General features: G+C 47.1%; 1 protein-coding gene across 2 annotated transcripts in view; it reads right to left on the minus strand.

Moving 5' to 3' along the window:
• KCNH5 (potassium voltage-gated channel subfamily H member 5) overlaps positions 1–16,035 on the minus strand; it is an 825,104-nt gene that overhangs the window by 117,135 nt on the left and 691,934 nt on the right. For both annotated transcript variants that reach the window (XM_085626196.1, XM_085626195.1), the window contains exon 10: positions 13,691–13,943. In XM_085626196.1, the coding sequence (XP_085482322.1) occupies positions 13,691–13,943 (253 nt within the window). The remainder of the gene's footprint in view (positions 1–13,690; positions 13,944–16,035) is intronic.

A 16,035-nucleotide genomic window follows, 5' to 3' on the forward strand; every position in this document is an offset into this window, starting at 1 on the left:
TCTCTGACTCTAGGGACACTGTTGCTGCCACCAGGGGGTTCTAACCCCTCTTTTCTAGAAGCTCTCTGGAGCTCAAAGGCTTCTTTGTCTAATGCCAATTGCTTAGCCTTAAGGGCAAACCTTGCTTCCTCATACTGCAGCAGTTTGTACATTCTTTCAGTGGAGGTCTCTCTTCTATTAAAGTATGAGCTCCTCTGGTGGACAGATTCTCTTTCAGAGTGATATGAGTGGTCATATTCCCTTGAAGGGACCTAACCCTCTTTACTACTCTGTCAGTTCTCTTAGGGAGAATTCCTCTGTCCTTGTCAGATCCTTGTGGATCTGGCCCTTCAATCACAGAGTCCTAGTCATCTTGATTTTCATCATCTGACCCAGACACTGTAATTGACCCACTCCCTGATTCAGATCTGTTAGCTCCTAGAGCCAACCTCAGATCATCTGCTGTAAGCAAATCTATCAGTCCTAGTGTGGAGGGACTCTGTCCTAGCTTCAGGTGTCTTGCAACACACATGGCCTTCAAGTCAAAGAAGGTCATGTCCTTATACTGAAGCTGAGTAGACCCACTGGCTCCACCCTTTGAGGACATTCTAGTGTTGTGCAGTGTTGTACTACCTACACTAGTTTGTGGCCTACTGATCCTAGCTTGAGCTGTAGCAAGGGTGTGCTATCCGTTCACAAACAGCTCTAAGTTCAGTAGAACTTATTGATACTAAGCTTGACTTTTATATGTACCTTGAGTACCTTTAGTGGTTTTCAGTTAGTAATTCAAATAGAGATTTTCTGGTAAAACAATGGCAAGCTGGAATCCCATACGCTGCCCACCAATGTGAGAAGTTGGCCTGGCATATGCTGGTCACTAGTTATAGTGGCCACCTTGCACCAGTCCAATTCAACTCTTATGGTAGATAGGTTTAAGACAACCTTTTAAAGAAAGCTATCCTAGTGGTAGCTGTGGAGAGCAGCCTTCAGGCTAAGTCTCAGAGGAATGTAAAGCAGCTTGTTTTACCTTATAATCTCTTGAATTACCAAATGAAAGGACACCACACAGGTATATATAACAAATATATATGTATTTATTTCTAGACACAATCTACTAATCTCTTTATGAGATTAGAAGTCAGGAACACATTCAAATATCAACGTTCCACAATAAGTTAAGCACAAATATGGCTGGGGCCCTAGGGGCGTACCAGACCATATACTAAAAACGAGGTTTAGGAAAGTCGACTTGCAAGGGGACAAGGCCTAGGGCCTGTAGAATCACTGGGGCTTCACTAATCCACCCAAGGCAGGTAAGTAAGAGACCCACGGGAGACGCATGCAGTGTGAGAATACAGCCGCGGGTTCCCTATTGATTCCAATGGAGCAAGTCGCGGTTGGACTTTTAAAGTTTTAGGGTACTTCGAGGAAGTCTACAAGCAAGCCACTTACAAGGTAAGTAATTCGAGGGCCAACACACACTAGGGCACCGGAGTGCAGAAGTTACCTCACCCGAGGAAGCCGGGTGCATAGGTGTCTTTTGGTGTCGGTTCGCGTCGCAGTTTTCTACGGAAGCCAAAGAAGATTTGCTGCTTGCGAAGACTGAAGAAGTGTCCGGTGGAATCCAAGGCTGGATTCAAGATGAAAATGACCTGAAAGCAGAAGGGACAGTGTTCACAGTCACTTGCCAGTGACCCTGGGCCAGGAAGATGGATGCCCACGGAAGTCGGGTGATTTCAGGTGATCAAGGGTGTTTTGACTCTTCGCTCACGAGGTCCATGAGGGATTGACGATGACCAGCAGCTGGATTCGGAATGTCCCACGATGTCTGCAGCTTACTGAGTTATTGGCAACCAGATTGGAGCCAACAAGCCTTGGCAACAGCAAGTCGTGTGGGAAGTGAATAAAGTCAGCGGTGCAGACCAGCAAGGTCTGAGGGACTCACCCAGCAAGGGTAAGTGAGGGCAGGCCTGGAGCAGCCAGGGGAACCCTTTTGTTTAATAAGCAAGTCTTCAGGGGACCCACAAGCCAATGGGCAAGGGATCACAAAGACGCCTCGTGAGGAAATGCTTTACATGAGCCCACGGTCACTCGGGACAGGGTAGGCCTCTGATTTATGGTGCATAAGTTGCTGGAGACTTGGGCCACAAATGGTCCAATGCACAAGTTTGTAGAACGTCGTGAAGGGGTTGCACTCGACAAAAGTGCACAGTACCCGGGTATTGCTGTTCCTCGTCACTCGTGGGGTCCACTTGCCACAGCTTTGCAGGGGACTCACAATGGCCATCGAGAAGTCAGGAAATCTTCTTTCAGGGCTGCAGGGACTTCGGACTCCAGCGGGAGCAGGACAGTTTGCGACCATTGATTAGAGATTCTGGTGCCTGCCAAGCAGGGGAGTCACTCCTTGACTCCAAGGGAGATTCTTCTGTCTTCCAAAGGTAGTGGAACGTTGAAAGGCCAGGATTCTTCTTGTAAAGCGTTGTCCAGGGATATCTAACTTGCAATGGAAAGTTTTCCCTATCTTATACTAAAGGTAGGGGAGGTACTAGCCTTATGACCACTCCTCTGGGAGGGTCAGGGTAGTGGGTGGTTACACCCACTTCCCTTTGTCCAGTTTTGCGCCAGAGCAGGGACAGGTAGCCCCTGAACCGGTTTGAGCTGGCATATGCACAGAGGAGCCTACTGCTCCCCCAGTGCAGGACTTCAAAGCACTCTAGAAGTGCACCCACCCAGCCCCAATACACTAAATTCTGTCTGGAAGGTAGTGACACCTCCCTGTGACAGGATGCCTATTGTTGGGCTTCCTCCACTGCGAGTTTCGGTCAGCAGCAGGAGGGCAGCCCAGTGTCTGTGCTGGTGGCATCCATTTTGTGATGCGAGGGCTCTCTCAGATTCCTACCGTGTTTCCACAGTAGGTACACGTCGTCTCCTCTAGAAGGGTGGGATCATACTCCCACGCCAGTTACTGGTGTGGGGGTATGATTCCAAGTTGTTTGACACCAAACACGACATGTTTTGATGCAGTCATTCCAAAGTAAGCATTTACCGGGAGGTTATAATGCACTTAAGAGTATATGGTTTAACCGCATTCACAAACAGCCACAGAGAATAGACTCTGCCAGCTGCAGAGGGGTCCTGCTCGGGCAGAGGCACCCCCTCACATTGTAAACCAAGCACCCTGCCCTCAGGATTGATAGGGCCTGCCATAGGGGTAACTGATAGGTTTATATGTGTGTGTATGGTGAGATATAGGGAACCTATACCTCAGTGAGGAGTGATAACACGACCTCACGTAGGCTGCAGTAGCAGGCCTGTGGTGTCAGATTTAGTGTGCTTCCCAGGGGTGGCATAATACATGCTTCAGCCCCTGGTAGGCCTGTTAAGTACCTATGCCCTTGGTACCTAGGATACCATATACTAGGGGCTCATAAGGCACCACAGTATCCAATCACTAGTGCATCTAGTATGCACTCCAAGTTGTTTAGAGAGAACAGAGAGACTGTGGCCCTGATTATCAGGGACCCAGCCAGACTATAGCCAGAAACCAGTGTTAACATCAGAGAAAAAGTGGGGGCAACATAAGTGCAGATCCTACTCTCCTACACCCAGGCATTGCTGGAATTGCAGCATGCTTGTGACACAACTGCAGCAATGTGTGAGTTTAGCGCTGACAGATACGTCAGGATTCCAGACGTATCTGTCATTGATTCCGACATGGAGCCCCAAATAGTGAATACAGTGTATCAATGGTGTCGCAAGAAGGGCGTAGTGAAAAGTGTTGCAACGCTGTTTTGTCGCAGCGAGGCAACACTTTTCATGAATGAGGCCCAGGAATGCACCCTATCTTATTGATCGTGCACATTCCTGCCCTGAAGTTTTGTTGCAGGGCAGCACAGCAAAATTCCTTGCAGTGCTGTCCAGCACCAATGTCTTCTGAAATGAGGCTCCAAGTGTTTGCACCATTTTTAACAACAGCTATTTTCTGGTCTTAAAAACTGCCTCTAACTGGAGTGAGAGGCAGTTTTTTTGGTTTTGCACCATACAAGGAATTTCTTGTAAGTATCGCGAAGTGGGGTTTGCATCAGTTTTTGTACAGGAACGCCTGCCTTGCATCTCATTTTCATTAAGTCCCGCTTACAGAAGTGGCGATCCTAAAAATTCATGTTTACACCGGAAAACTGCCTCTAACTGAGGTTAGTGGCAACTTGTAAATATGGCGATAAAAAAGCTGCCGTAACGTCAAAAAATTGACGCTAGGGAGGCGTTAACTCCTTGTACATAAGCCCCCAAGTTTTTAATCTCATGAGCCATAAATATCCCGAAGCAGGAATATCATTGACAAGAATATCGATTTTGTAAGGTATGTAATATCGATGTCAAAAATATCTATGTTGTTAATACCGTTTACAAAAATAACTATGGGCCTGATTATGATGTTGGGCGGAAAGCCATCTGACAGCTCTTCGAAGGCTTTCCGCCCAATATCATAGGATTCCCTCCGACCGCCCTGTTATGATACTGGCGGTCGGAGGGAAACCCGCTGAGCAATTCCGTTGCACTTCCGATAGGCTCAAGGAGCCCGATGGGGTGTCGGTGGGACAGATAATCCCCAAATGCTCAGGCATCGCTGTCGGGATTATGATGTCCGTTTCCCACGGCCTTTCCATGTCGGTCTTTCTTAATGGAAAGGCTGTCGGAAAGTGAATTTGGGGCACCCAGCAGGGACCCCATCTCCCCACAGCCTCCGGTATGAGACCTGTGGTGACGCCAAACATCAATGCATAGTGTGACAGGTACAGCATAGTGCCTGCCAAACAGTACATGGCTGTTTTAAAAGTGCGTTTTTACTATTGCGGCTTGGCTGCAGCCCGCAGCACAAGCTGCAATAGTAAAAATACACATTCTGACAGCAGTGAAGGCAGTCGCATTGTAATAGTGGAAGCCGGACTGCCATCTCCTTATCTGACCGGCATTGTAATGAGCGCCTCTGTTCTTAATATCGATGTTAATTATACTAATAATATTTGTTTTAATTGATAATAATTATTAAAAATTGAATATTTATGTTATTGTTTTTATTTTTTTAATAAAATGTAGACATTAAGGGCCTGATTACAAGTCTGGCAGTCTTGTGACAGACTCTTGGTGGCGCAGGAATGGTGGTTCACCGTATTGCCGATTACTATTTATAAAGTTGTATCAGCGGTGGACTGCCTGCTACGCCAGGCTAAATTTTTTTCCTGGCTGTGGCACAGGAGTGCCACAACTCATTATGCTGAGCAGGAACTGACGCAGTCCCGCTCAGCATATTTTGAGTTCTTACACTGCCAACCTTTTCATGGCAGAGCCCTACCATTAAAAACCTGGCGGTGCAAGAAATCCCCCACGCCAGGGAGATACACTTGGAGGGCACAACATGTGCCCCCCTGTCTATATTCCCCCCAGTTCCAGCACAGCATGGATGTCACCATCCACGCTGTCCTGGGATTGTTTTTAAGGCACTGCCATGGACCGCCGACTGTATTATGAATTGCACATTTCAATTTGTGATACGGTCGGCGGTCCTTGCTGGGCTTTGGTGCAGCGAAGGTGGCATTGCGCCAGTACCGCTGTGCCAAAGCCGTAATCAGGCCCTTAATTTTTATATTTAGAATTTTATATTTTTGGTATTTAATAAAGTTGTTAAAATATGTTATTTGTTTGAAAGGAAGTACTCTCTCTGTACTGTAACAGGGAATGGAGTGGGAATAGTAAATGTAACCCCTTCTTAGTCTAACGATTTCCCTACTGTTGCACCTACTTGAGTGAGAATAGTAAATGTTACCCCTCCTGATTCCAATGCGTTCTCTACTGTTGCACAGAGTGGAGTGGGAAACGTAAATTTTACCTTTCCTCAGTCCAATGCTTTCCCTGCTGTGGCACAGACTAGAGTAGGACTAGTAAACTTTACCCCTCCTAAGTCCCGCACGTTCCCTTCTGTTGCACAGACTGGAGAGGGAATTGAAAATGTTACATCTCCTGAATTCAATGCATTCCCTAATGTTGCATAGACTGGAGTGGGAATAGTACATTTAACCCCTCCTAAGTCCAATGCTTTTCCTACTGTTGCACCGACTGGAGTGTGAATAGTAAATTTTACCCCTCGTGAGTCCAACGATTTCCCTATTTCTGAACAGACTGGAGTGGGAATAATAAACGTAACCCCTCCTGAGTCCAAGGCATTCACTACTGTTGTACCTACTTGAGAGGGAATAGTACATTTTACCCCTCCTGAGCCCTAAGCCTTACCTACTGTTGCACTCACTGGAGTGGGAATAGTAAATGTTACCCTTCCTGAGTCCAACACTTTTCTTAATGCTGCAGAGACTGGAGTGAGAATAGTACATTTTACCCTCCTGAGTCTAACGCTTTACCTACTGTTACACCAACTGGTGTGGGAATGGTAAATTTTACCTCTCCTGAGTCAACGCTTTCCCTAATGTTGCACCTACTTGAGTGGGAATAGTAAATGTTACCCCTCCTGAGTCCAATGCTTTCTCAACTGTTGCACAGAGTGGAGTGGGAAAAGTAAATTTTACCCTTCCTTAGTCCGATGCTTTCCCTACTGTTGCATAGACAGGAGTGGGAATAGTAAAGGTGACCCCTCCTGAGTCCACCGCGTTCCCTAGTGTTGCGCACACTGGAGTGGGAATAGGACATTTTTCCCCTCCTGAGTCCAATGCTTTCCCTACTAATTCACACACTAGAATGCCAATAGTACATATTACCCCTCCTGAGTTCAATGCTTTCACTACTGTTGCCCCGACTGGAGTGGGAATAATAAAGTTTACACCTCTGGCATCTAACGCTTTCTCTACTGTTGCACACACTGAAGTGGTAATAGTAAATTCTACACCTTCGGTGTTCAACGCTTTCCCTACTGTTGCACATACTGTAGTGGAAATAGTCTTGTTAAAATTATTAGTAGTTTTTTTGCATTTTTTAAATAATATGTATTTTTTTATTTAATTTTATATATATATCTATATACTGGCGGTCGCTAGTAGGTAGTTATAGTTAGAACCTAGATTCCATAGGAAAAGCGTTTTTAGATTTGCCAATAACTTTAGCGCCGTTTGACGAATCTTCGCGAAATTTTCAAAACTAATGGGGCGCTCCGGTCAGCTCCTGTCTTGAAAGTTTTGCGGTGATTCGTTAAGCGGCGGCGAGAAAAAAGGGGGGTTCCAAAGCACGTTTTCTCCATGTTAATTTCCATAGGAAATTTTGGAACAGGCTACAGGCCGAACTACTGAACAGAATTATACCAAATTTGGCAAAAAGGTAGCTCTGGGTTCAGAAAGTGCCCTCTTTTATGGGGTAAATCTGTTCAGTAGTTGCTGAGCCATTTGAAAAATACAAATACCGACATCTGAGCACTGAATAGGAGTCGCGACTCCTCCCGGGCACGAGCTTCACTCTGATTGGCTGCCACCACTCCAAACCTGGAAGTGTTGGCAGCCATCTTGTGACTTGGTAACCGAGTCAAAAGAAAAAGGGTTACAAAAAAGGTGACAAACAAGAAAAGGGGGCAGGGTAGAAACACCCTGACCCCCTAGGCCTGCTCAGGGTGTCCCACAGGGACCCCCAGGGCCAAAAAAAGCATTTTCCATTTTAAAAACTGCAGAATTTGCGCTGGGTGAGTGAATCTTGCCTAGAAAATTTTAAAAAATGAAGCGTGGACTCCCGGGCTTCATTTTAATTTGCCCCAGGGTGGGGCAGGTTCCGGGGACCACCACCTTCCCGGGGCAATGCTAATTATATGTGGGGGCACGTGGCCCCCACAGCCCCGGGGACCGCCACCTCCCCGGAGCTTCTTTAAATGGATGTGGGGGGCTCCCAGACCCCGGGGACCACATCGCCTGGGGGATGGGGCTCCCGGGCCGAACAGCCCCCTTCTAAAAAAAACAAAAAAGCTGGCATCATGCTGGAGGCCGGCCCCCCTCCCTGCACTACTCTGCAAACGCGCCCGCTGGCGCGTTGTAATATCGGAAAATTTGCCCCGTGAATACTGAGGGTCCCTGTGGGACAACTGGCCCAAAAGGTACCTCCAGTAAGCCCCACAAAACTGGTTTGCAGAGAGGTGGTCCAAGGCCGCGTCCCTTTTTACACCACTTTGCAAACGCGCCTCCTGGCCCACATCATGGTGGGGCGATGAGGTTCTCTTGTCCCCTGAAGGCCTCAGGACACAAGAGGACATCATCCCCCAAGCAGCAGTGCACCAGGAGCCGCGTTTGCAGAGTGGTGTAAAAAGGGGCGTGGCCTCAGACCACTCTCAGCAATCCAGGTGTGTGGCACTTACTGGAGGTACCTGGTGGGCTAATTGGCCCCCAGGGACCATCAGGAATGAAGGGGACTTAATACCCCAACTTAAAACCCACCAGGAGGTGCGTTTGCAGAGTGGTGGGGAAAGGGGGCATGGCCTTTGTCCACCTCTCAGCAGTCCCACTGGGTGGGGCTCACTGGAGGTAAGTCATAGGCTAGTTGGCCCCTAAAGGACCCCCAGCAGCTAAGAAGACTTCAATCCCCATCCAAGAGCATGCCAGGGAGTGCGTTTGCAGAGTGGTGGGCAAAGGGGGTGTGGCCTGCTATGAGAACTTAGCAATCCTGCTTTAAGGGGTTTACTGGAGGTAATAGGGCGGGTAGTTGGTCCCCAAGGTTGTCGTTGTGGGCTAACTACCTTTCTTGTTACCTGTAGTAAGTTACACAGTGGGATTACTGAGACATCTAAGGAGGACATGCCCCCCTTTCTCTACCACTCTGCAAATGCGCCTCCTGGCAGACTATGGGATGGGGGATGAAGTCCAATTTACTCCTGAGGGACTTTGGGGGCCAAGAAGCCCTCTTGGTACCTCCTCTAAGTCCTATGCAGCGGAATTCCTGAGTGCTGGTTTGAGGCCCAGCACCCTTTCTCCACCACTCTGCAAACGTGACTACTACTTAAAGAAGAATCTTTCTGCCTTCTGACTTAGAGGTAGTTTTAATCCTCCTTGCCTATTATATACTAGGGCCTTACAGAGTAGGTCATGTCAATCACAGGGGAACCCCAATGCATAGTGTTCCCTAGTGTATGTAGGTGTTTTCACTGTTTTCTAAGTGTCTTTTAGCATAGCACTGGCTCTAGGCCTGGTTAGTCAGAGTCAGTTACCACCAGTACCCGTCAGCAAAAAGTTGGGGGCACAGGATGACTTTGCAACAAGGCCTTTTTCTGCTCCTCTGTTGGTTCTATGTGCACATCTCTTGCTTCTTTCTGCACCTTTCTTCGTCTTTCTGGACTTCTGTTGCCTCTTTCTGCATTTATCTTGCTTCTTCATGCGCCTTTCTTCCTCTTTCTGCACATGTCCTACCTCTGTAGGCAAAATTAGAAATTAGCATTTAAAAAACCTTTGAAATTCACTGAAAAAAGCATAGGTTACAGGGACGTTATAGTTAGAAATTAGCATTTGAAAAACCTTGGAAATTTTGTGAAAAAACCACAGGTTTCAGGGATGTTATAGTTAGTTGGACATTTCACACGTACAAAACCAGAGAAATTCGGCCGTTATAGTTAGTTGAGCTAACTATAACTCACGCCCCCGCAATGCACTGCTGATGATGTCACATATTACATCACTCATGACATGGTCAGTGACATCACTGATGACATCAATGATGACATCTCAAATGACATGGATAGCCAATCCCCTGCTACACATATTCTGCGGCCTGGATAATGGTGGATGGGTACAGAGTCTAGCCAGACCTTTCTTACTTTTATAAAAAACATATGTGGTACTGTCATACTGGGTTTGACCCGTGATACCACATACAGGACTGAGTCCAGGAATTCTGTAATAGTGGCAGCAACATTTTCCCTTTGGCAGCCAGCCAATCACATTGTTCCATTTCCATTGATACTTCTCTGGATCCATGGTACTGAAATGGCCAACTGGAGAAAAAGCTCCTGAAAAAAGTCCATCTACCTCAGCTCCTTCTTTGAAAGGTTCAGGGTGGTCCTTCAAGCAGGGGCAAAGACATAGGGGCTCCTAAAACACAAATTCACGATAAAATTACCATAGGAAAGTTCGAGAAGCCCTACATCCCAAACAGTTAAATGGAATTACACCAGAAAGCTGGATCTTTACCCAGAAAGTGTTTTTTTTTTTATTTGATGTAGTACCCGTTCAGTAGTTTTTCTCATCTTAGGGTTGAAAATGTATGTATAGCTGAACCGTTGGGCAGAAATTCAAAACTTTAAGACTTGTGATAGGCTAGGGGAGCTTTTTCAGAGTGAGCGCTCTGATTATCTGGCTGCAACATTAATAGAAATGTTGCAGTGGCCATTAGAGGACTTATGAACTTAGTCCTGTATCCTGGATATTAGCAGCAAAAATAATAGTAGGCAGCAGGTTAAGGCTACCCTGTATCCCTAGTCCTTGTGAGAGGGTCCCAGAAGAACCACCAGGGTTAAAAGTTGATTTTTTAAATTACATTTTTAACTACAATACTGTGACCCATCCCAAAAAAAGGTGCCAATTTCAATTATAGATAATAACCACAGGAGTGGCCCATAAAATGGCTCAGGGGACCTCATCACCAGTGCCGATTTACTCCTGGTGTCCTTGAGCCCCCACTCCCCGTGACACAGTTGGGCTGGCACAGCTGTGCTATTCATTTTTGTTTGGGGGGGAATGAGGCACCCTCACGTGCTAAAAAATACCCCGGGAACCCCACACCCTGGGAATAATTTACTGCTGGTGTCCCAGGTCTCCATCCCTGGGACACAATGCGAACAGTGTGGTGTCTGATCACCCAGTCCGTGTATGAGACACAGAAGTGCACTGGCCACACAGCTCCTTGCCCGCCCTCTGCAAAGGCAGAATGGGAATGGGAACTGTTAGACCTGGTACCATTGGCATGAGTCTCCCTTCCATTTTTTACTGTTTGCTGGTTTAAGATGCTTTGGGCACTGTGCCACTGCTATTTAGTGCCACAGTGCAAGTGCTCTCTATGTTAAATTGATGTATTTAGTGACTCCGTGATTAGGTTATTTGATTTACTTGTCAGACCCTAGTATTTTGCACAATGTGTGCCCAGGGCCTGTAAATCAAATGCTGCTGGTGGGCTTGCAGCACTGGTTGTGCCACCCACAGAAGCAGCTTGTAAAGTGTGTCTCAGGCCTGCCATTGCAGAGCCAGTGTGCAGTCTAGTACTGCCATGCTGACTGGGTAAGTGAACCCACTTACCAGTCCCTAAACCTTCCCTTTTCTTCATATCAGATACCCCTAAGCTAGGCCCAAGGGCAGGGTGCATTGTAAGGATAAGGTAGGACATGCCCTGATGTGTGTGACACTAATAGTGAATTACAGCCATTTTCGTTTTTCACTATTACAAGGCAACCAGTCCCCATAGGCCAGAATGGGCAGTTTAATTAGAACACCTTATAATCCTAACTGACCCAGGGAACATGGTAGAAATTCGAGTTTAGTATGCCTGAACTCAGAATGATAAAATACATCTTTTAGTGAAGTTGGTTTTAACATTCTGGTGCCGATTGTGATCCTGTAAATCCCGGTTACAAATGGTCGTACGGAGCGTTTTCTCCGTACGACTCGTACCCGGGAATTCCACCGTACAAACCAGCAAGTACGATTCGTACAGAAATACCATTTCCGTACGAATCGTAAAAAACACCGTACGGCTAAAAAATACATACAATTCCGATCCTGGACAGTGCGTACGCGACGTCCGCACGGAGTCAGGCAGCGTTTTACGGACCAGCAAGTACGATTCGTACCCAGAGCACTCCGCACGGCTATATTTTTACGGGAGCCAAAAAGTGCCGGAATAGCTAAGTACGCCGCGATGCATGAGGAAAAGGGGGCCCACTACGCGACGTACACACCATCACCCACATTGTACGTGTCATCATGTACGGTGCGTACCCCAACAGTGCATATGTACGGACCATACCCCCCACCCTCCCATGTACGGACCGTACCCCCCACCCCCCGTATGTACGGACCGTACCCCCCACCCCCGTATGTACGGACCGTACTCCTCACCCCCCGTATGTACGCACCGTACCCCAGGCGTACCACCAGCCCAGCCCCGTATGTACGCGTCGTACCCCCAGCCCCGTATGTATGTGCCGTACCCCCAGCCCAGCCCTGTATGTATGTGCCGTACCCCAGCCCCAGCCCCGTATGTACTAGCCGTACCCCCAGCGCATAGCGCTGGGGGTACGGCGCATACATACGGGGCTGGGGTGGGGGTACGACGCGTACATACGGGGCTGGGGTACGGCACGTACATACGGGGCTGGGGGTACGGCACGTACATACGGGGCTGGGGGTACAGCATGTACATACGGGGCTGGGGGTACGGCATGTACATACGGGGCTGGGGGTACGGCGCGTACATATGGGGCTGGGGGTACGGCACGTACATACGGGCTGGGGTGGGGATACGGCGCGTACATATGGGGCTGGGGTTACGGCACGTACATACGGGGCTGGGGGTACGGCGCATACATACGTGTACCCGGTATAGGGGTCGTACACAGTTCGCTCCGTACGGGACGTTTTCCACACGCTTGTGCATTCGGAACGCCGGTACGGATCGGACTTGTGCGCTCAGACTTCAGTTTTACTACTCGTACGTAAAACTGTCCGGGGACGTCTCGTAGACTTTTCCCGAGGCGATTCGTATGTATTTTTCCCATACGAATCGTACTTCACCGTTTGTACGGTACTTGTGCGATTCGTACGTAAAAAAATACGGATACGAGTCGTACGGGAAAACAAAATACAGGATCGAAATCGGCCCCTAGGTGTACTATATACATGCCTATACACTAATACCACTGCACTGAACACTCTGTTGAAGTATAACATCCATCATCCTAGGAATCTTAGGTATACTTACTCTTTGGGCACTGTTTATGTAATAGATGAAATTGTACCATAAATTGATATATATGGGTTATCCTTACAGATCAGTAAAAAAAATCTCAGGCGCTCGCCTAGCTTGTATAAAAAACATTTGGGACAGAGTCCAATAACATCTAAATAATAACTTCTAAGAATATGCATCTTTAGATTTCAGGGGATTTCATTATTGAAAAACCTATGTTTACATGTAAGAGAGTGAAGAATCTAAGAGACAGATGGGCAAAGTATACAATGAACCCATGAGTCTACCCTCACCCAATCATGGGGATTTAATCTGGTGATTGGAATTTACCCATGGGGTGACTGTATGGCATGTACCTCACCTGCAATGTTAAAACATGCTACATACAATTATATGCAAGCGATTCTGTGGTCCCTATCTGGACTCTCAGCTATAATGCGTCATATACTGATGTACACAGGCTTTTGTTCCAAGTAAAGTCAATAAACAAATATAAAACAAAAAAAGCAGATTAATTGAAGCAGCTACCGGTATCTAAATGTAACAATAGCAATCTACCAAACATTCAATATACGCCATATTACATAAGGAAGAAAATGCAACATTCAATGCTCACATAGTATGTGTAATAAATGAACACAAGTCTGTGTTTCATTGATTAAAACCAAATATAAAATAGTTGTTTAACAGCTGGTTGTAATTCTATAAAAACACATAATATCTCAGTGTATTAGCTTCATCCATATCGCCCCTACATTGCTGTAGGTAGGTATTACTGTACCTAAAATGGCCACCACTTCTTCATCCTGGATAACTTCTAGGGATCCTGATACCACAAAACAGAGAGCATCCACGCTTTCACCTGCATGATAGATGAGATCTCCAGGAGCGCAGTGAATAGTCTGAAACTCTACAGCAAGGGCTCGAAGACAACCATCACTAGCCAATCGAAATGCAGGATGTTCATTAAAAACCTTCCTATTTAGATGTACACAGATGTCAGCCCTCATGTCCTTGGGACATATAGCTAGAACCTGAAAAAGATTAGAAAAAAACATTTTAAAGAAGAAATCATGGTAAGGTCCATGAAAAAGGCATCAGATTAGGTTGAATTTACTTTTTAGGATATGATAAATCCAAGGTACCTTGTCAAAACATTCTCCTGACCTGTGGAAGAACATTGTATTGTACACTATTCACGAAGAAAGACTGTATTTAATTACCTTAATTGTATACATTCATACATCTTAATCCTCAAACACCTTTAAACTGTTTCAATGCCCTACTGTTGCTAAATGGAATCCGCCTATTTATTTACCACAGATGTTTTGCTTTTTTGATCACCTGTTGCTGTGTAGGTCTTACTGTGGGTAAATCTCACTACTTGTGTCTAACAAACAGTAATCACATGGTAATTGGATGGTGCATGTTTACCATCAGTGTCTGCCTTTGAAGATAGGGATGCTGAGACACAGCAAGGGTAAGGAGCATGTGAACATTGTGCATAATGGTGGGGGCTGCATGTGTGAGACTACTGTTGTGCAAAGCCCGGTGACTGCACACAGATAGCCTGGCACAGAGGGGAATCTGCAGGGTTAGCTATTCAACTGGAGTAGGCCTTTTAATGTTAGTGGGCACTCATAGGTCAAGTCAGTATGGTTTACTGTTTTGTCTGCTAAGACAGTGTATTCTACATTTAGGGTGAAATCGGCCTTAGAGTGCTGTTTCTTGTCCCTTAGGCCTTCAAAGCCCTGTGAGTTATGACACTGAGGTGAAACATGTGTGCCCACTATGACTACGCGAGACCATATATGTACATTTTATGGGTCATCCAGAATGTTCATATTTCTCTGGTTTAACTCAGGATCAAAGCCAGGCCATATGTTGCCCTGCTGGGCCAAGTTATTTTCTCCGCTCCCCAGCAGGTGAAACAAAGGCCTCCCTACACAACAGGACTATTTAACAGTGCTTCACTCAGTTCCTCAGCAGGAAGGTGTGGGGAAGAAAATATGCATCTGTTAATTACCAGGGCTGGGGGCAGCCCATGCCCACTGAACAAAGGAGGAAGCCAAGACAACTGAAGCCAACACAGGAGGGGGCTCCTCTTTAAGGTTTTGGTGAGAAAGGCCCAGGCAGGGATGTCAGTGAGGGGGCAGAGCTGAGGCCCGCAGAGTAGATGCGATCAGTGACTCCTGGATGATGCCTTCTTGAATCATCCCAGCATGCTATGCAGGAGGTTGAGACAGGGGTGGAGAGGTGTTGTGGCACCCTAGGATTGGCAAGGGGTGCCTGGTTTCTAGTGCTTTTCACCCCCATTTAACAACTTTTGTACAAGGGACTGTAAAGTCTGCAACAGCCATGGACTACTGGATGGACAAACCCTTGATGTCCTAAGGGACTAAGGACTCTGCCCCCAGTTGACCTCAGGACCAGTAGGTCTCTCCAAGGGCCAGAGAGAATGCCCCACTTTGATCCCTGAGAACCAGTTGGGTGGAAATCTGGACTGGTGTGCCCAAGTAAGAAGAAAGGAGCACAGAGACTGAGGAAAGGAGGAAACCTGCTGCACGGAGTCAGTAAGACCACCTCTCCACAAGAACACCACTTTTGAGGCCAGGAGGCCTGCTGGAACTAGTCCTGGTGGCTAGAGATCACCACAAGGAGGACAATGAGCCAGGATTGTCCAAATTGGCCCACCGAGGTCTGACTTATGCCTTTTTCAAGTTTGGTGACCTTTGACCCCCAGTGAGATAAAAAATGTGTGGGGTTCCACCACACCAGTGAGAAATGACCCCCAGAGTGGGCCAAGGCCCAAGGGTAGGTGCAAGATTGGTTTTATAATTAATCCTGGAGAGGGAGCATATATGGGGCCCCCTCTCCACCTCTCCAGCTGCCCCAAGGTTCCAAATCTCCCCAGGAGCTAATGCAAGACGAAGGGGAGGGCCATCACGTCCACCCAGGAGAGAAACAAGGAGCCTGGCACTCCATCTCCGAGTCCCTGACAACCACAGGAGAATAGGGGAGGATAGTTGCACCCCTCAATAATGGTGGCCTTGCCCCCACTCACCATGCCTGTGTCTGGAGGGGAGCAGGGCAGCCACTACATATCAGACACCCTGCCTGCATGGA

This window comes from Triturus cristatus, chromosome 9, assembly GCF_964204655.1.
Source record: "Triturus cristatus chromosome 9, aTriCri1.1, whole genome shotgun sequence".
NCBI classification, from domain to species: Eukaryota; Metazoa; Chordata; class Amphibia; order Caudata; family Salamandridae; genus Triturus; species Triturus cristatus.